This window comes from Copadichromis virginalis, linkage group LG2 (genome assembly GCF_057382275.1).
Source record: "Copadichromis virginalis isolate Kocher_CV1m ecotype Utaka linkage group LG2, C_Virginalis_male_GT1.1, whole genome shotgun sequence".
Lineage (NCBI taxonomy): Eukaryota > Metazoa > Chordata > Actinopteri > Cichliformes > Cichlidae > Copadichromis > Copadichromis virginalis.
In genome coordinates this window covers 2,798,654-2,818,777 of record NC_140619.1, presented here as the reverse complement: position 1 = coordinate 2,818,777, position 20,124 = coordinate 2,798,654, and the positions used below count along the sequence as shown (strand labels likewise).

Here is a 20,124-nt window from a genome sequence, read left to right as displayed (position 1 = left end):
GCTAAAACTTTAATACCTGCTGTTAGTTTATCATCAGCATATCATACAGTCATATATGCACATGTATAAATGCATGCACAGAACTGAACAATTAAAGTGTGATGGTCCTTAATTAATTACAGTGGCTCGAGCTTCATTTATCATGCCACTGTATACCACGCACTGTTATCAGTGTGAGTTTATTCTGCAGGCCTGGTACTGTAGGGGGGGCATTTCTTAGAGCATAGTCCAGGGGTCGGCAACCTGCGGCTCCACGTGGTTTGAAAAAATATAAGTATTTAACTGAAGTGTATTTTATTTGTGTTAGTTCTTTTTTAACTTCTAGTTGTAAATTGGAAGATTCTCGTGGTCTTCAAATATCAAAATAAAATCATATGTTATTATCATCGCTCAAAATAAGCGTCACACTCGCATAAACCATATCAGCCGAAATGCCCTGCATTTATGGAGAGTGTCAACCCCAGGCAGGCCAAGTATGGAGCTTCGGATCCACATACGTATGTGAGCAGCTGTTCTCCACCATGAACTACGGTAAAAACAAACAGCGCTCACGCCTCACAGATGGCAGCTTACAGTCCTGCGTAAAGACGAAGTGACTTCGTACAGCCCCGATTTGCAGACGCTGTGCGCCATGGCAGACCCAGCGATGTTTGCATGTACATGCTTTTTTTCTTTATTGACCATTTTTACACATTGTTGCTGTAGCCACACAGTCGACACAACAGCAGAGAGAGCACAGACTTTAAGCCGGGGGGGCTTGATTGCGGATGCCGCTCAGGTGCGTCCGCCTCCCCTGTAGCGTGCAGACCACGCCCCGCCACACACGTCAACCACTTAAAATAAATATTTATACAGATATTTTGCAAATATTTCTTTTTCTTTCTTTTTTTAGCAGTTGAGTGAATTTTTCCAATTACTTTTAAAATTCAGCTCAACGCTACAGTTTTTGTTTGGTATATGAATAATTTAAGATCAGCTTTTTAATTCATTTAAAAGAGACCTTCAACTGTCTTTCCTTTGTGTTATATTTTTTAAGAGTTCAAAATGTGTTCATTCCATAAATAAAAATTTTTTTTCTCTGTAGCAGTTCATTGATTTCATAAGTCAAAGTCAAGTCAAAGTCAACTTTATTGTCAATTCTGCCACATGTACAGGACATACAGAGAATAGAAACTACGTTACTCTCAATCCCTAGATAAAATAGCAAATGAACATTTAAATATAAGAGTGATTAAAAAATGCAGGTAAAATAATTAAAAAGTAAAAATTTAAATAAATACAATACAATTTTACATATAACAAGAAAGCTATACAATATACAATATAATGGGTAAATGACATTGGGTGTAAACCAGGCAGAGTAGTGCAAGTAGGCAAATAGTGCAAATGGAGATTTAGTAATGTACGGTAAGAGATAGTGTAACAACAGAGTCTTATGAGGTAATGGCAGTCCAATGCTCCACAAAGTGACTGGTAACTGGTGCAGGCCAGTGAGTGAGTCAGAGAGTGTGTGTGTGTGACAGAGTTCAGTGAGACCGTGGAGGAGAGAGGGGAGAGGGGGCAGAATCGGGAGGGAGTTAAGCTTCCTGACAGCCTGATGGATGAAGCTGTCCTTCAGCCTGCTGGTCCTGGCCTGGAGACTCCGCAGTCTCCTCCCCGACGGCAGCAGCTTGAAGAAGCTTTGCATTGGGTGCGTGGGATCAGCCGCTATGCAAAGGGCTTTTTTAGTGAGACGGGTGCTGTAAATGTCCTGGAGGGAGGGGAGAGAGACACCAATGATCCTCTCTGCAGCTCTCACTATGCGTTGGAGGGTTCTATGACAGGACGCATTGCAGGCTCCAAACCACACAGTGATGCAGCTCGACAGGATGCTCTCGATGGTGCCTCTGTAGAAAGTGTACATGATGGGGGCTGGTGCTCCTGCTCTTCTTAGTTTGCGGAGAAAGAAGAGACGCTGCTGTGATTTCTTGGCCAGTGCTGTGGTGTTGTACGTCCAGGAGAGATCCTCTGTGATGCAACACAATACACAATACAGGTGTATACAAGGCATAACAATAACAGTGTTATCTTCATTTTAGATGACAAAAAGTATTTGCGGCTCCCAGTGTTTTCTTTTCTGTGGAAACTGGGTCCAAATGGTAGACAAAAGTCCGTCGAGACCAAGACCACGTAAAAGTGGTCTTGAGACCAAGACCGGTCTCGAGACATCCAACTCTACCAAATGGCTCTTTGGGTGTTGCTGACCCCTGGCATAGTCTGTATAAACTGCAATTGTATGTGAATGCTACGACAAAATATAATGTATGTATTTAATGTTTGAGAAATGAATGATTACATCTGTATGGAAGCTTTCACCACATATTTTTTGTTTGGACATAGTGGTGATTGGTTGATTTTAGTGGATTTGTAGGTGAAAGAAAATTGATAATGAGAAGATGTTGGGTAGGTATGGACATGAGAGTAAGAGGATGACATAAAGGAATGTTAATGAATCAGGAAGTATAAGGAGGAAGTGAGGGCAGCTGTGGAAAGGTAGTGAGTCCTGATGATTTACATGTGGAGGTATAGAGATGTCTGAGAAACAGGGCAGTGGACTTTTTAAACCAGATTATTTAACACAGTTTTGGAAAGGACGCTTGAGGAACGAAGAAGAAGTGTTCTGGTACTGATCTTCAACAAGGATGCAGCTATAGGAAAATCAAGCTGATGAGCCATACAACGAAGTAGAAGCTAGAGAGGTGACGGTCAGCGAGCAGCAGTAGGGCTTCATGCAGAGAAACAGTGTTGAGAGAGTTCATGAAGACGTACAAAGAAGGCAGGTGTAACACTGAAGCTGCAAGTAGATGTAGGGAATGAGGAATGGTTGAAATACCAGGAGTCAACCATGTAAAGAGGCATTTTATAGAGAGGTGATGGAGAGATTGTTACAGAAGGATAGGAGTAAGAGTGAATGGGTGGATTTACAAAATGGCAGTAGGACCTGTTATGATGTTTGGTTTGGAAGTGATGCCACTGACAAAAAGGCAGGTGGCAGAGCTGAAGGGGCTTTTCCCCTGGGAGTGACCGGCACTGACAACATTAGAAATGACCACATCAGAGGGACAGCTCAGGTGGACTGCTTTGGAGATGAAGCTGAGCAAGTTTGCACATGCATGTTGACAATGAAGTCGCCCGGCACAAGGAAAAGAGGAAGACCACACAGGACGTTCATAGATGTAGTAATGGAGGACACGCTGGTGTGACAGAAAAGGTTAGGGTGAGATGGCCTTTTCTTCTTCTTAGTGCAGAAAGAAGAAGAAAATGTGACCTTATAGCTATAATGGTTATTTTGTAGAAAACCCCACTTTGAGCAGCGACGGCTAAGAAATGCCATTAAATGTTTACAGAAATTCTTTATGTAAATGTTGGCTCTACTGGGGGGATCTAAGTGCACTGTCAGTTTATTTACTCTTATGATTTTTTTTATTAAAGTAAGCTCGTTGAGATTTCTTATTTTTAATAATAACCTACTAGTTTTAAACACGCTATATTTCCGTGCAAATATAATGAAATGCCCACGAAACGTGTGGCATGTGAAAAAAGGTGTCCCCGGTTGTCATGTTACCGTCCCCAAACGACGCCACATGGGTGGCAGGAAAAGCAGTCGAAGCCGTGGTGCGGTCACAGCGGTCTCCTGCAGCATGGACAGCGACGATGAAAATGTAGAAGAGGTTGTAGAAGGTACGTAACCTCTGCCATTCGTGCCGTGTACGCGTGAACGACTGCATTTGCACCGTGGAGAAGGTATTCTCAGCGCTTTGGCTGAGTGGTGTCGATTGTCTTTAAACAAATCTTCATGAGTGGATCTGTCGGCGGGCCTGCTCGGGAGCTCGCAGCGCCAGGCCCTCTGTTTGACAAGGAGATCCGCCGGTCAGGCGCGTGAGGGCGGTGTGTGGGGTATTAGTGCTCCGCTGCCAGCGTGGCTGCTGTGTTTAGTCAGCAGGGCAGGAAGTGCAGAATGACACCAAATGTTACTTTTTGTTGTAGTGCTGCGCGTCTTTGTTGTTAAACTAGCACCACCGTTACACGCGGGTTCTTTCTCCCTCGTTCAGAGGCTGGACTGAGATTTCACTGCGTCGGACTAAAGTAGTGCTGTCGCGTTAGGAGACCCGGGCTGAAAACTCCGCTGTGGCGCACACAGTGCTGAAAGCTACGGACCCGAAGCCCCCGTTAGCACGCAGCCCTCACAGAGCTAATCACAGTGCTCTTTCAAAGGAAACCGACTGGACACGCTGTAAGAAGTCAGAAGGTTTAAAAAGCCCCAACACCGCCGTAAAGGGTTTCTGCCCACCCCGACTAAATAACTGCCCTCAGAGGTTGAAACGGTTTAACCCGTTTCCCTGACTCAGTACTGCTTTGCACGTTGGAAGTCTGGCCTACTGAATTCTGCAAATACAACGGTATCGTGTTGCGCTGCTGTTTGTTTGCCTCGTTTATATTCCAGCTGTAACTTAGTTTCATTTGCTGTAATCTCAGTTATCTACTCACTGTGAGTGAGTAACAATTATGTACGAATATGCTGTCAACCAAACTCTCACATAACACATATTAAGAAATGTTATTGTTACTTGGTGGTTGGTTAAAAGTGTGTCGAGTTATTATTGTTGAATTTATTTATTTCCAGGAGTGTTGTGATGTGATTAGCACGTGCAAATGAAGCTTTTATTTCCACTCCAGGGACGTACTGATGCTTCCTTTTGCAATAAAATAGATTTTAGTTGGTGTTTTGTCGCCAGCATTGCCGTTTCATTTCCTGACTGAAGTAAAATATTGTAACTGGTTCCGTGTGTCATTAACAACTAATGGGAACTGATTGAATTATTCTTCTGTTCGAGTTTTCTTTGAAAGGAACTTTAGTGCAATTAAACATAGAGGAACAACAGTGTTTGGTGTTTAATTGCATTAGAGCCTGACTGATTTATCAGCAGGCTGATGATATTTGCTGTTTGCCGGATTATCGATGGCTGATAAGAACCTATAAATCCAATAAAAAGAAGAGATGGGAGAAGCACTCAACAACTTTGAGTGTTGATGTTGCAGTTTGTCCATCAGAGGGCACTCTTCAACGTCATTGCTTTTTAATTTGCATTGTCACGATCTTATCACAAAACCTGTGATATTAGAAACCCGGGTTACTAAATCACCAAATATGAGTATCAGTCTTTAAAGAAACAAAAAAACAAACCTTGTATCAGTTGGGGTTTAATTTCTATCGCCGTGTGTAATGACCAAGTGTTTCTGCTGAGCTATGTCAGCACCACTGAAGAAACCACCTGATGTAACCTGCACTGAACTTCTGGAACATTGAAGGATACTTTGTTTATTGTGAGGATTTTGAAAATAATGACCCATCTATGCTAAATAGACTTTAGGCATCATTTGGTTCATACTTTACAAATCACAACTGATGTTTTGGTTGGATGTAACGGTTAAAGCAAGAGGTTAACAAGTAAGTTGTTGGAGTAGACCGAGAGAGTAAAAAATAGAGATGTCACTGTTAGCAAAAGTGTCCAAAAACAAATTATTAGAGCTCTAGACTGACATGTCCTTTTAGCCAGGTGCCTCTGTAATCATCCACGGGTCTTGTTGCTGCTCCATGAGGGACGTGGCTAAAATGTAACAGTAGATACAGGAAGTGCTTTAGGCGTTTAAGAAAGGAGCTTGAGGACCTCAGCAGAAACCTTTACAGGCTTTATTTGTAGTACTCGTTTAAATCAGCTGAACATGCTTTGTTTAGTATTTTATGGTAGATCCATGAAAACAAATGGATGGGCCTATCTGGGATCTATTTCTATAACCTGATTTCATTAAAAACTCATCCTCATCACACTGAAACATTGTGTCTGCATGAACTTTCAGGTCCATTGGATGAAGATGGTCAGCCCCATGGTTTCTGCACTGTGACCTACTCGTCCAGTGATCGCTTTGAAGGACATTTCACCCATGGAGAGAAAAATGGCAAGGGCAAGTTCTTCTTCTTTGATGGAAGGTACTGTAAACATAACAAACTAAGGACTTAAATAATCTGTTAGGATCACTGATGGGGACGTAAATCTGACATTACTTGAATTAAAAACATTTACTATATCTGACCGCTGTCACTGCCAGATATGAAAGATGTATGTTCTGCATTTATCTGACAAACGCCTCATTATTGTGGATATATTGGTAATAATAAAAGAAAAGTACGATTATGCATGTGACAGCAGAGGACATGGCTTTGAGCAGCGGTCAGTTTCCTCCAAGGAGAAGAGTGTAACACTGCAGGAGCAGTCAGACGCAGGTATTGTGATAGTGTGCTGTGCGATAAGTGAACATCTGTGTTACTGCAGCTGTGTAATGGCACCTTTCCAAAGCTACATATGTATTTGCCAATAGAAGGTTTTGAGACTTACTTATTAATATTGTGTTAATGCATGTGTGCTTTTCAGTAGAAAAACAGAGTAAAGTTCTTGAGCATTACAGTTACAAACATTACTGGATTACAGGCAGCGGCATCAGAAGTAAACAAGAAAACAACTACTCTCCTCCTCCAAGTCCAAACATGCAGTACAACACATGACTGAGCGGCTTGCCCCGTAGATGGAATAGATTATTAATGGGACCATTGCAGATATACCAACACAGTCTGATTGTGGGCTGCCAGAAAACCTGTGACCAAACCTGTCCGATGTAATTACAAAACCATCACAGATGTAATTTCCTTTTAAAACTACCCCTAAAATTGTCGTGCAGTATACATTGAGTTATTTTATGCCATACCACCACTACCTCTCTCAAAACAATACCACAGAAATGTGAAAAAGTTTTGTTTGTTCTTTTTTAATAAATGATATCATATGGCTGATATAATGATAATATTATGTTGTACTTTTTAGAATGTCAGCACTGGTTTTGTTTTTCAGGATTAAAGTTTGTCCTGAATAAGAAGGAACAGTTAGACAAACCTCAGAAAGAAATACTGGAGACATAAATAACCTTTGTCTGGCCCTATTCACCTTGAAGATTGAATTTAGACTTCAAATGTAAAAATCTTAATTGCAGTTGTCCTTCTTTTCCCTCTCACAGCACTTTAGAGGGGTTCTATGTAGATGATGCTCTGCAGGGCCAAGGAGTGTACACCTACGAAGATGGGGGCGTCCTCAACGGGACATATGTGGACGGAGAGCTTAATGGGCCTGCTCAGGAGTTCGATGGCGAGGGTCACCTGGTGTTCAAGGGCCAGTACAAAGGCAACAACCGCTGTGGGGAATGCTGGGTCTACTACCCTGTGAGTCAGCTTACTGTCTAACTTCTGCTTATACAGAACATAGCAGAAGTATTTCTAACCATGTGTATTGTGCATGTTGGCGTGTACTGTGGTGCGTCTAGGACAGAGGCTGTGTGTTTGGGGAGGTAAACGAGGACGGGGAAATGACTGGTGACTCTGTAGCGTATATCTACCCTGACGGTCGAACGGCTCTATATGGAAGCTTTGTGGATGGGGAGCTCATTGAGGCCCAACTTGCTGCTGTCATCTCCAACCAGACTGGGAGACCACGCTTCGAAATCAGCCCCAATAGTAAGGAGTGATGCCAACGTCCACATTTGTTTGTCGAGACTTTTGTTCAGGAGTTGATGCATTTAATAAGAAATTGCCCTTTTCCTAAAATTGATTATGTTGGATTTTCAAGATGCAAAAGGCTAAAGCGTTAATAGATGTGAATAAATAATAATACATTTATTATCAAGAAACTGTGTTATGGTATAATGCATGATGACATGGATTGTTTCAGTGCAATGTAATATACTGGAAACGTAATGATAGAAACCTCAATCATGTGCACGGGCAAGCTGTTAAATTGTTTAGCAGTTTAATAGCTTGCAGCTTGACAAATGGACCAGACTAAAACATCCCATTTCATAATTTGTACTTCCTGTGTGAAAGTCTCTCCTTTGCATTTTGCTGCACTCTGCCTGGACAGCTTTACTTTCTGCTCCTACCAGGTTTAAGAAGATTAACATATAACCAAGTTCACGGTCCATGGATGCTAATATGAAAGTTTTCGGTTGAGCCAAATTGTGAAACTGTGTTAAAACCTACAAGAGCTGATCTTATGTTCTTGAAAGCTTCCCCTTAAAGTTCTAAAGGATTTATTAAAACTGCTTTAAGTTATACACTAACTTCTTCACATCATCACTAAGTGCTGCTCCTCTCTCAGCTGGTCAGTGTCCAGAAACGTGAGACACAACGACTATTAATATTTAGGCTAGTTTCAAGAGCCGAAAGCCAGCAGGAGCCATGGATGCAACCGTTTATTTAAGCTGGCTAATGTGACTGAACAGTTCTGAGATATATGTAGAGGAATTACTGTCACTTTGGTATCATTCTAATTGAAGTTTGTTTTTTTACATTTCACTCATTAACCAATGCTGCCTTGCATGTGCTGTCCACCACCCATGCTCGTGTCATTTCCTCTGGCCCTGGTTAATATGGTTCCACTTGTATTTCATGGAGAAAGGCCTGTGGTTAAAGAATCCCACTAATCTGACAATCTTCTTTTACAGGTCCTGTGTACTCGTATGACAAATCCACATCCACCTGTATCGCCACCCATACTCTGCTTCCAGATCCTTATGAGAGCCAAAGGTAGATACGTTTTATAGGAATCCTGACCAATCACATTGTTCCTCTTGAATTCGTGGTCAGTATTTCATTGTCTTACCCCTGCCTCTGTTTGTCAGAGTGTTTGTGGCAGACTCTACAATCAGAGGAGCAGGACAGGGACTTTTCGCCAAGACAGATGCTGAGGCCAACACTGTGATGGCTTTTTACAATGGAGTACGCATCACCCACTCTGAGGTATGAAACACAGACCACAAACAACGCACCAAGGTCATTAAGAGTCATCATGTAGCAGTTTCAAATATCCAGTGGCCTTGAGGTTTCCATTGATGAAGAATGGACCCACTATCGTTGTGCCCCATATACCACACCAAACCATCACTTTTGTTGTTCCAACAGTCTTGGAGGGATCCATCCAGTGTGGGTTAGTGTCAGACCAATAGCGGTGGTTTTGTTTGTTAACACCATTCACATAGAAGTTTGTCTCATCACTGAACAAAATCTTCTGCGTGAACTGAGGGTCCTGTTCCAGTTTTTGTTTTGCCCATTCTGCAAATTCTGTGGCCGATCTGGGTCATCCTCGCTGAGATGCTGCAGTAGCTGGAGTTTGTAAGGGTGCCATTTGTGAGTAGCTGATATCCGCCGAAGGGACGTTCGACTAATGCCACTCTCCAGTGACATGCGGCGAGTGCTACGCTGTGGGCTCTTGCTGAATGAAGCTAGGACAGCTACTGATGTGTCCACATTTTTGCAAATCCAACACTGAACCAGTTTCACGAGCAAGCAGTTTGCTGACTGCAGCATGGGAGATGGGTGGTCTCGTAGGGGGTCTTGCATTGAAATCTGCTGCAATGACCCGGTTAATGCGTTCACCAGATATCAACACAATTTCGATCCTCACGTGTTAACCTCTTCGACATGTCAATGGCTGTGAACAAAGAGAAACTTGTAAATAACTCATGAAAGAATAAAGTTACATTGAAACCAAGCACACCATTGTTGTTCTTGTGACATTACCAATAAGTTTGATGTGTCACATGACCCTCTTCCTATTGAAGAAACAAAAGTTGTATCCAAGATGGCCGACTTCTAAATGGCCACCATGGTCACCGCCCATCTTGAGGAGTTTGCCCCTCACATATACTAATGTGCCACAAACAGGACTTTAATACCACCAACCATTCCCATGTTGTTACGCTGTATCCATATGAATGGCCCACCCTGTAGAATTATCCCCATTAAATGCGCTTGTGTTTTCTTTGTGTTTTTATCCGTGACTCATCAGGTGGACAGCAGGGACTGGGCACTGAATGGAAACACAATTTCACTCGATGAGGATACCGTGATTGACGTCCCTCAGCCATTTGGCCAGACGGACAGATACTGCGCGTCTCTGGGTCATAAAGCAAACCACTCTTTCATCCCCAACTGCAAATATGACCCGTGAGTATAAGCTGACAGGTTGACCAGCAGAGTCTGACATTTAAAAAAAAGAAGCCTGATGTGATTACAAATTGAACAGAAATAACCTCACTCAGACCAGCTGAAGACTTTCTGTAGTCATGCACCACCAATGTTGTTACTGCTCCCGAAGACATCAAGCAATCTTTGATGAGTTATACAGAAGGGAATTATTTTTAATAGAACTGTTTTTCCTCAGCTAGATCAGTGGTTCTCAAACCTTTTCATCATTCCCCACACATTCACGCCCCATCGAAGCAAAACAGTGACAGAAAGCTGCAACTTTATTTAGATAACAAAGTCATTCACAATGAATCCTTCAGTAATTTTTGTTTTAAACAAACAACTTTCATTTAACTATTTGAGGCTTTTGTCACTAGACTGCTTCATTAGTCTGCAGCACTTCTTCAAAAACGCAACAAGTTAAATAGAACGTGAACATTGCCAAACATGGAAAAATAAAGTTCAGTCTTAGTTTTATTAAAGAAAAGAAATCCAGAAACTTGTTCACAGAGATGAAAACATATAATTCAGTGAGAGTTTAATACTCTTCACTCTTAGTGGCTGCAGTGAGCCTGTTTCTGACTGCAGAGCTGTGCTGGGGCATGGTCTGCAGCTGCAGGGGAGACGGGCACACCTGATCAAGCCGATCACGCCAATCCCCAATCATGCCTCGCTGGCTTAAAACTGAATGAACTGGGTCCTGTTGTTGTTGATGTGTGTAGGCTGTAGCACAAAAGCTGCAGCCCAGTGTGTTAGTGGACAGCTGCAATAAGAAGTATACTGAAAATGTGAACACGTGGTCGGGTCTCTCGTGACCCAGTCCTGGTTTTCGGCACCACTGTAAACGATGCACGACAGACCCGACCACGTGTTCACGCTTTTCAGTGCACTTCTTCTTCTTCTTCTTATGGACACACGGCTGCAGCTTTCAGCAGATGTGCATATTATTAATCCTAATTAATTATAAATTTCTTTGTTCTGCCGTAAAAGTTAGTTCAGCGCGACTTTTCTGCCAGGTAACTTGTGCCCCACCTGTCAGAACTGAGAACCACGGAGACAGTTTGAACAGTTCAGTGGTCATGCTGTCTTAATAACACACAGTGTCGTATAGTGGGGCTGGAGCCGTTTTCAGCTGTCGGTAGGTGAACAGTGAGCCATAGCCTGGACAGTGAACACCTGATTTGCATGTGGTTATTCCCCTTCCAGTAACAGCAAGTTAAAGATCAAGAGAGAAAAAAGTACATGTACCCCGCTTTAACCCCCTAACAGCAATGGTCCCATTAATGTTGTTATGGAAAATATCACATCAGCACCAGCAGTGGATTCTTTGGTTTTGGTTTTTTTGGGGGGCTAGTCAGTGTAAGGAGGCTAATGCTATATTCATATATACCTCTTGACACAGGTTGCAGTTATTCTGTGTAGTTGGCCACACTTGTACAAAGATGACAAACGATACAGCTGCTCAGGAAAGCCTGAGCTAAGAGCTCATTGAACTAGCGACATGTAGTGATTTGATTATTTTATTTTACTAAGCTTCAAATGACAAAAAGCTAACTTAGCATGTGAGCACTGTCAAGTTTTAAAGTTAAACCAGTAGTTGTTTTTATAAGCAAATATTAGCATTAGCAGCTTATATCTCATCTGTGTAGAGTAAACACTGAGTTCAGGGTCATCAATCAACCATCATTACTCTCATCATGCACACATTTATTTATTTACGTGTTCGTCTTTGTAAACCAGCAAGGTTTCTTTCCAGGAGCAGGTGCTTAGAGCATTGTTTGCCATCCCATTCAATAAAATAACCGTTGTACCATTCATGTGGAAGCTCCGTGTATTCTATCCTTGTGTTAGCCTGCGTTAGCCTGCTGCACCATCTGAGAGTACAATGTAGAAGTCTCTAAAACACAAAGTTAGATGCTTTGAGAATAAATTCAGGCACCTGTTTACTTTAGTTAACTTTAGTTAACTATTTTAAACAACACTTTCAGTCACTGCCACTTAGGGCAGTGGGTGATTCTAATAGGACCAGTCCATGGTACATCCTGCCTCCGGCCCTGTCTCATATCACCTTTCCTACACCAAAAATGTTCCAAAGATTTGCCCCGAGACCCAGTAATATACTAAGCATCTAACTTGTGGTACCATGACAGACGTCACTGTAGCATATCTCACAATGAAATCACAAAGTAGTGTTTCTTGCCTGACTTTGTGCATTTGTGTTTATCCTGGGTTTGCACAGGTTTGTCCATCCTCGTTTTGGGCCAATCAAGTGCATCCGAACCTTGAGGGCTGTGCAAAAAGATGAGGAGCTAACGGTTGCCTACGGTTACGATCACCAGCCAACTGGAAAAAATGGCCCGGAGGCTCCTGATTGGTACAAGCGAGAGCTAGAGGCGTTTGAGCAGAGAGGAGGGGCTCCTACTGGACAGTGAGATTGCAGATGAATACCTCTGGACAATGGAAACGTTCCCCTCTACCTGTGCTACCACCTTACAAGACTGCTGGAGCATTGTGGCAATTGATATTAGAGAAATATTTGCAAAGTTACCAAGTTTAGTATTCAAATGGAATACTACTTGAGCAATTCAGGATGATTGGAGGCCTCTCTCAGGCCAAAGAAACACAAGAACTATGCAAGAAACCAAATGATATTAGAGGAGACACATCTGTGGCTGGAGGCGCCGCTCTGTCTGACATCCTCTTCATCACACACACCCTCATTCAAGTCAAGATTTCTGTGCAATGATGACTTCCTTCAGTTTCCACTGTCTGAATCCTCACTCGCTGTATGTGTCTTCTAGCTGCTGTTTACCTAACAGAGCTCCCCTCCAAACACCACTATTTGGACCCCACAGTCTTTGTGTCATCTGTTGCAAACTGTTCAGCCCACACTTCATTTGCACTAATTTACGTATCCCAATCTATACATTTCATAAAGTGTAACTTGACAGATCTGTTTACTTGCCGTACAGGATAAACATCGCAGTGGCTAATTTATTTCTAAGATCTGAAGTGGTTAGGTACTGTACGCCCTGAGCTTTGTAAAGGGCGTTTCTAATCCAAGAACTTTGGGAGAAAATAATGGACTGTCTGCCATTACTCACCTGTGAGCTTGTTTCACTTTTCTAACCAAACTATCTGTGTGCATATGCTCTCGGAAATAAAAGTACAAGGTAAGGAAACCCAGTCTGCATGCATCATCATCTTAAGACACAAGAATGGAAAGTTTCGACTTTTTTTGTTTTAATTTTTAATTGGTAGAATCTCCTGTAGCAGCAACGACCCCCATAACATCGCTGCTGATTTATAAAACGATGAGGACAGACTATTGACGAGTTCTCATCCTCTCTTTACCCATGTGCTCATTATCCTGTGTCCTGATTTATCACATCAGCCAAAACAGCGCTATCATTAATATTTTAATGTTTACAAAAACACAAATACAGTCACTGAAGAAAACAAGTTTTCACCGCTCTGGTTTCAGATGTCCAGGAGGCTACTTGGTAAACATGAAAGTAAATCTTGGCTTCCATATTTTTATTCCTTGACTCTAGCTTTGTGTGATTCACAGTTTACTTGCGTACTTGTAATAAGAGCCGTGTGCCGGACATCATACAGGTGCACGAATAGAAAGACTGTTTGGATCCTAAAGGTTTGGTTCGTGTGGATTAGGTGTAGATATCATGATCAAGATCTTAAAGATAACCTGTAAACACACACTCACGGTGTACAAGAACAGCTTCTTACTGCAGCAAAACAATGTTCTGTAAACTTCTCCATAAAGCTACTTGTGCAATAACCATTAACCTGACAGAGATGAGAGATGGATCAAAATGTTGTCTAAATCGGGAAAGTCTGGGGGCTCCAAAGCAAGTTTTATTTCAGGGAAAAGCCTAGCTTCTTCTATGCAACGTGTCTTATCGATTTAATTGATTATCGTGGCTCCAAAGTCCACACAGTTGAGAGGATCGCTGTTTTCAGAGTCCATCCATTTTCGTTCCTGGTTTTGCCCATCGTTGTGCAGCTTAGGAGACCGGGCCGGTCGCAGGGCTGAAAGTCTTTGGACCGTGGAGAGCACGGACACTCCACGCCGAAAGGACCGGGCTGGATTTAAGGTCAGGAGCTTCCACAGTGTGCGTGTTAAACCTGCAGTGAGGGTGGGGCTTGGCTGCCCACGGTCCAGACTCTGGACTCGGAAATCCCTTCCTGCTCTCCACCTGCCGCCGGGCACAGGTTAATGGATAAACTTCCTACCTGCTGAACCAACATCGAGATCCGTCGAGTGCCCGGAAGATTCACTTTACCCGATAAAAGGGCCGTCGGACGAGAAGAACAACGACACAGGTGTCGGTAGCGGGACTCATGTTTCTGAAAGCCGCTGCGAGCATCAAAGTAACTTCAGGTTTCCACCGTCGAGCAGCTCCACTTTTCTTCTGACCAGAGTTGGCACACGAAGGACTTCAGGGTGCTTTGCGTCGGGTTAGCACCCGGACATGGACCGGTACAGGTACTTTATTTTTAACCAGAAGGGCGTGCTCGGCCTCGGTATCCTCCAGGTGGCTTGTGCTGGTCTCTGTGTGGTCTGCGGGCTCATGGACGCTGTTTTTCGCAAGGACACTCCGCTGAGTACCACCAGGACGCCGCTGTGGGGAGGACTGGTGAGACTAACGGGCATTCAGTATAACACAAACCCGCAGGACACCTGCCTGTTCGGGTATAAAACTAAACGGGTTTCGTCACTTAGATCTCCCGCTAGGATCCTTGTTTTGTCATCACTTTTCTTCTTTTGACCAAAGCTTTAGGCAACGAGTCTAGCGTTCTCTCCGTGAGAAATACACGGAGGATTTCCGCGTGAACAGTGTTAAAGACTTTCTCCCTGCATTTTAAACTGTGTCACTTTCTTTAGATCATGGCCTCTCCAGGTGTGCTGGCGCTGTTTGCCTCCCAGAGGAAGAACCCAGTACTGGTCAGTGTGATGGTTGCCATTTATTCTTGACTGATAACATCAGCAGGACTTTTAGAATGAATGACCGTGTCCGTTTCTCTGGAAAACAAGCAAACAAAAATAACAAGTAACACAACTAACAAGAAAATAAAAAGATTCCGCAAAGTAGGAGGAGTAAATTCAGAGTTGTACTTTAGTTAAGGTGTTGGTGCATCTCTCACATTCGCATTAAAGGCCAACCATGCACCTTTGCTGAACTCATCTGTTATTTGATGCCTGGCCACCATTGTTATGTTTGGCCCCCACACTGCACTCTGAGCACTACAGCCAGTGAAACTTCACACAGATACAAGTGTGTGATGGGTGTTACTTCAGCAGCCCTGTCACAATAAAGAACCGTTTAAGGACCTCTGGTTAAAACTTGGATTTGGGCCTTTCCTCACCTGCCAACCTGCTAATGTTTACATATTAAATCTGCCACCAGCAGGTTCCTGTTCAGTCCATCAACAGGGCTTTGGACTAAAAATAAATTATTTGGATTATGATGGTCAAGGATGCAAGGGACCAGGCGAGGTAGATGCAGATGGTCCAGTGTGGAAGAAGAAAGTTTATGATGTACTTAATTTATTTTCCTCTTCAGACAACATGTTCTCTAATCGAACTCTAACAAACCGATACCCCACCCTACACCTAATTCTAAACCAATACAAAACTCATACAGCTCTTTGGAGCGCTGTAAGAACCAGCCAGACTGTATTCACTTTCTAAAAATGTCCTTTCTCCAATGGTTTGAAACTCAAACTTGGCTTCATTAAAAGGTAGTCGTACACACATAAGCACAGAGTCCTCTTTCTTTGGCTGAACTTGTGTGTCTGTCCTCAGGTGAGTGTGATGGTGGTGGCCTCAGGCCTGTCTGTTTTGGCTGCAATCATCATATCAAGTTACTCCTGTCTGACCCTCACCTATGGGCAGGAGGATAAAGAGGTCTTCCATCACCACAACAGTCCTGAAGTGGTAACCTGCACACACACAATCACTGTTTTAATCAGTGACTCATTTCTTGACGAAGTCAGTTGTAGTAAATAAGACCTGGTTGCATTTCATCAAGAACTAACAGGTCCTGCTGTTGTGAATGACCAGCTTGAGGTGCTTTTACACAACGAGTTTCAGGAACTTTAACTTCTCAAGATCATCTGCAGGGGTAAAGTGGTTGAAACATTCAGGAAAATGCGTTCAATCCCTGTCTGCTCCAGTCTGCATGCCAAATATCCTTTGGGAAGATACTGACCCCAGGTTGCTCTCCAGTACATCCATCGGAGTGTGAATGTGTGTGAATGTTAGATAAGAAGTGCTTGTGCAAATGGGTGAATGAGGCAAGTTGCTTTGAGTGCTCAGAGTAGAAAGTGTTATAGGAACAGGTCCATTTATCATGTTCCGGAGGTCTCCAATTATTTTAGATGTGACACTGGTCACCTGCATCTCCTGCACAGTTACTTGTGCAGGAACCTAGCATAACCTTTCTGAATGTCCTGACACATTAATGTTGTTCAGCAAACAAACGAATCAAATTCCATGTTTGGGGTTTTTTGTTGTTGTTGTTTTTCTGTTCCTCTGAGTGGGTTGATGATTTACATATTTACCAGCAGCTCATGTTAGCATGCCTTTAAGCTCACATCTTCCAACAATGTCAGAGGCGTCCTATTGGAGAGGGAAACCTTGCTATGCGCTCTCCTGATGTGATCTTGACTCACATCAGCAGCACTTCTGGCCAGCTGTTTCGCAGTAGTGCAGACACTAGGATGAAGCATGGATGTGTGAGTTGGTGTTGCTGCTAAGGATGTGGGACGTCAGTGCTGCCTGTCTGTCACATCCTGATGTTTTTTATATGCCCTCCTTTGTACGACTCTATATATGCAGACTTATCCACAGTTCATGGAAGTTGATTACACACAAACATGTCTTGTGGCTTTCCAGTTTTGTTTTGTTTTTGGGTAGTTTGCTGAAATGTGTAACAAAAATGTCCAACACATGGAGGGATAAATAAATGTGCAGCTTTTTGTTTCGGTGCTGGTGTTTTAGAGAGATAATTTCACTCTGATCTCCCCCCATTTCTTTATTACACACACACTTCATGGCTGTAACATTGTTCGTCTCCCTGCACAGACGTTTGTGCTTCATCGGATGGTGAAAGGTGCCAACGCCACCATCCTGCTAACCTGCGCCATCAGCCTGGTTTTCTCCTCTGTCATCGGCTACATGGGCTGTCGCAGCATCCCCTTGTGTGCCTGCTATGATGCCAGAACTGGACTGGTAAGGACAGCATAGTAAAAAATCATAACATGTTTTCATCTCAAATTATTTATTTAGAATGAACAAAAAACACAAAGGTCAAATTTACTCTAATGTGCTGTAATTGTAAGGAACAAGAACCCTGAAAGTCATGATTTCATTTGAAAACGCTAAGATTAAAGCAACATGATAACCCTCACATTAAAATATGAGTAACAGTGTATTTCAGAGGAAGACGACTCTGGTTTTTAACTAAAGAAAAACATGAACTAATAACACGTGCAGAATGTTTTTATGTTGCAAACATACTTGGACAAAGACACGGGTCAGGACTAAATGTGTTTGCCACACAGATTTAAACAAAAAAAGAAGCTACCTATGGTTGTTTTCGTAGGATTGTCCACATTCACTAAGGAGCTGCTAACATTAGCCTAAAATATTAGTTACAGCTTGCTAGTTCCAGCATAGCTCCGCATGTTTCCAGACTAGATGCTGCAGATTTTGGTCCATACTGACAGTTGCAGCAGTTGCTATAGATTTGCCATTTGCACATCCCTGATGCAAATCTCCCACTCTGCCACATCCCTGTAATGGATTGAGGTGTGGTGACTGTGGAGGTGATTTGAGTGCAGCGAACTCGGTGTTACTGAGCTGTTTGAGATGAGCTTTGTGACGCTGTGCAGCCATCAGAAGATGAGCACACTGAAAGACGACATGGTCAGCTTCATTTATAACGAGTCTCCAAAAGTGTCTCCACCATTACAAGTGGCACCAGCATCCTGAGGAGCAGCTGAAAGCCAGGATGGAGCCGTGCGCAGTTGATAACATTTTGGTGAGTCACTGTGACCTGATCGGCTCATAGGAGCAGCACCCAACGGCGTCTTCTGCTTTAGCCCGTTTGATTCAAAGTTCAACAAGGCTGTGCTTTCTGAGATTCTCTTCGCCACACCTTGGTCATAACGGGTGCTTATTTGAGTTCACGTTGCATCAGTGTCAGATTGAAATAGTCTGGCTCTGATCTCTGGCATCAACAGGGAAGTGCAGCACACTATACATTTACATCAAAAGGGCTTTGGACAGGCGTACCTAATGAAGCGGATCCTAAATGTTTGCAGGAAAATGGCCCAGCTGTTTGAGCTGGTTTATTGATTGTGCGATATCAGCAAGCGCTCTCTGATTAGTTTAACGTCTCATTACAAAGTGCTGTGAATTTCCCAACTGTGGGACTAATAAAGCCTATCTTATCTTACGCGTCTTATGATTATTTTCAAAATGATGGTTCCAGTTGGAGTAAACAAGGCAATTAAGGCCAGATATGATTAAGGGTGGGCGTTGTGGTTGTCAGGTTGCTGCCATATAAGTCCAGCGTGTCTTCATTTCTTAGTTGGGTCCACCCCTTGGTTCTCATGTCCAGTTTCCTAAAACCAAGCTGGTGACGTCTTTAAAAAAACCCTTTACTAACCAGTGTGACATAATCACAGTGGGGTTCTCACGAGGCCACACCTGGATGTTCTGTTTTCACTTCAGTTTGTTCACTATGTGTCGTGTGTGTGTTTTCAGGAGAGCCTGGTTCCTCAGTGTGATCGCGGGGACACGGAGATGTGCACTTTGCAGAGTAAGCTTTAAATGTGGATCCTGTGTTAGGAAATTTTCTCAATAATCAAGGTGAACCCAGCATATAACATTTTAATGTGGTGGATTTAGGTTAAGTGTGTGTTGGTGTTTTATCACCAAACAATGATAACAAAGAAAGAAATTTCAGACACTACTCAGGAAATCTCACCATGAAGCCTCTGACAGAGAATGAGACAATCATGTACAATGAAGCAGCAGGTTCAAAGGTCACGGGGGCATCCACATTAGTGTGCTGCTCTGTCAGGTTTGTGTAGCAGTGTGCCTGATTGGTCTCTAGTGGTAAAAGGAAGTAGCATGAGCACTCTTCCTCTGAAACATATTCATTAATCTTTTTTCTTGTACTTGTCACATGAAGCATTGTGGGAGGGGCTTGAATCTAATCTGCAAAACAACAGCATCGTTTTTCTGATGCCAAACAACATAGGCTGAGCGGGCCACCATTATGATCCAGAGACTTCTAATAAACGTCCCACCCATTAACTAGTCGCGCCTTTATGCACCACAAACTCAGGGGACCTAAGTCTCGCCCGCGTTTCTGTTTTTTGTTGTCCAACTCTCAGCAGTCCTGTAATGAAGTTCTCATGTGTGTCCAGCAGGAGGAGACAACAGGCTGTTTAACTCTCCAGCTCAAACGACTCACAAAGACCATCCAGAAGAAGAGGAGGGTTCCTCCAACCTGCCCCCATACAGCAGACTGACCTGACACCATGCCTGTTGGGGACTTCATACTCCTGCTTGCTTCCTTCTGACTGCAGGTTCATTATATTTAAAGCTAAAGTCTATGGGTTTACTTCTGAGCACAGGCAGAGGCGGAATTACATAATTCAAGTGAAGCTCAAGATGCCAAGTCTTGAAAAACAGGACTTTTTACAGATCTGTTGGAGAGACACGAATTGTTGCGCTGTGGGAGTTTCTTTTGGTTAATGGCCTCACAATTCCACAGTCAGACTCATTTAAACTTGCCAAAGCCTGAACACCTGTGTGTGCGTCGTGTCAGTACTTTCATGTTTAATTCTTTTTACGCTGTGTGAATGACTTTTGCTCTGACTTAATATATTTGATATGTATGCATTAAATACAAATTGGACTGAACTGTTGGAGAGCTGAAACATTATTGCACATAAAACCACAGAATCTCCCTTTTTCT

The 20,124-nt window shown here is 43.0% G+C and overlaps 2 protein-coding genes across 4 annotated transcripts; both read left to right on the top strand.

Moving 5' to 3' along the window:
* Window positions 1-3,600: 3,600 nt before the first annotated feature.
* On the top strand, window positions 3,601-13,648 carry setd7 (SET domain containing 7, histone lysine methyltransferase). Its single transcript, XM_085467900.1, has 8 exons — window positions 3,601-3,720; window positions 5,899-6,028; window positions 7,108-7,309; window positions 7,411-7,600; window positions 8,587-8,668; window positions 8,764-8,881; window positions 9,930-10,087; window positions 12,348-13,648. The coding sequence occupies exons 1-8, from the start codon at window positions 3,624-3,626 to the stop codon at window positions 12,538-12,540; spliced, it is 1,170 nt and encodes a 389-aa protein (XP_085324026.1). The 5' UTR covers window positions 3,601-3,623; the 3' UTR covers window positions 12,541-13,648.
* A 146-nt stretch (window positions 13,649-13,794) lies between these two features.
* Window positions 13,795-20,069, top strand: LOC146716735 (uncharacterized). 3 transcript variants are annotated; one of them, XM_085467931.1, is made up of 6 exons: window positions 13,795-14,766; window positions 15,015-15,074; window positions 15,936-16,067; window positions 17,217-17,363; window positions 18,903-18,957; window positions 19,574-20,069. In XM_085467931.1, exons 1-6 carry the CDS (start codon window positions 14,602-14,604, stop codon window positions 19,678-19,680), a joined length of 666 nt encoding a protein of 221 aa, XP_085324057.1. In that variant the 5' UTR covers window positions 13,795-14,601; the 3' UTR covers window positions 19,681-20,069. The 3 variants fall into 3 exon arrangements, with proteins under 3 accessions (XP_085324057.1, XP_085324048.1, XP_085324065.1); XM_085467922.1 differs by having other exon boundaries at window positions 19,571-20,069; XM_085467939.1 differs by lacking the exon at window positions 18,903-18,957 and having other exon boundaries at window positions 19,571-20,069.
* The last annotated feature ends 55 nt before the right edge of the window (window positions 20,070-20,124 follow it).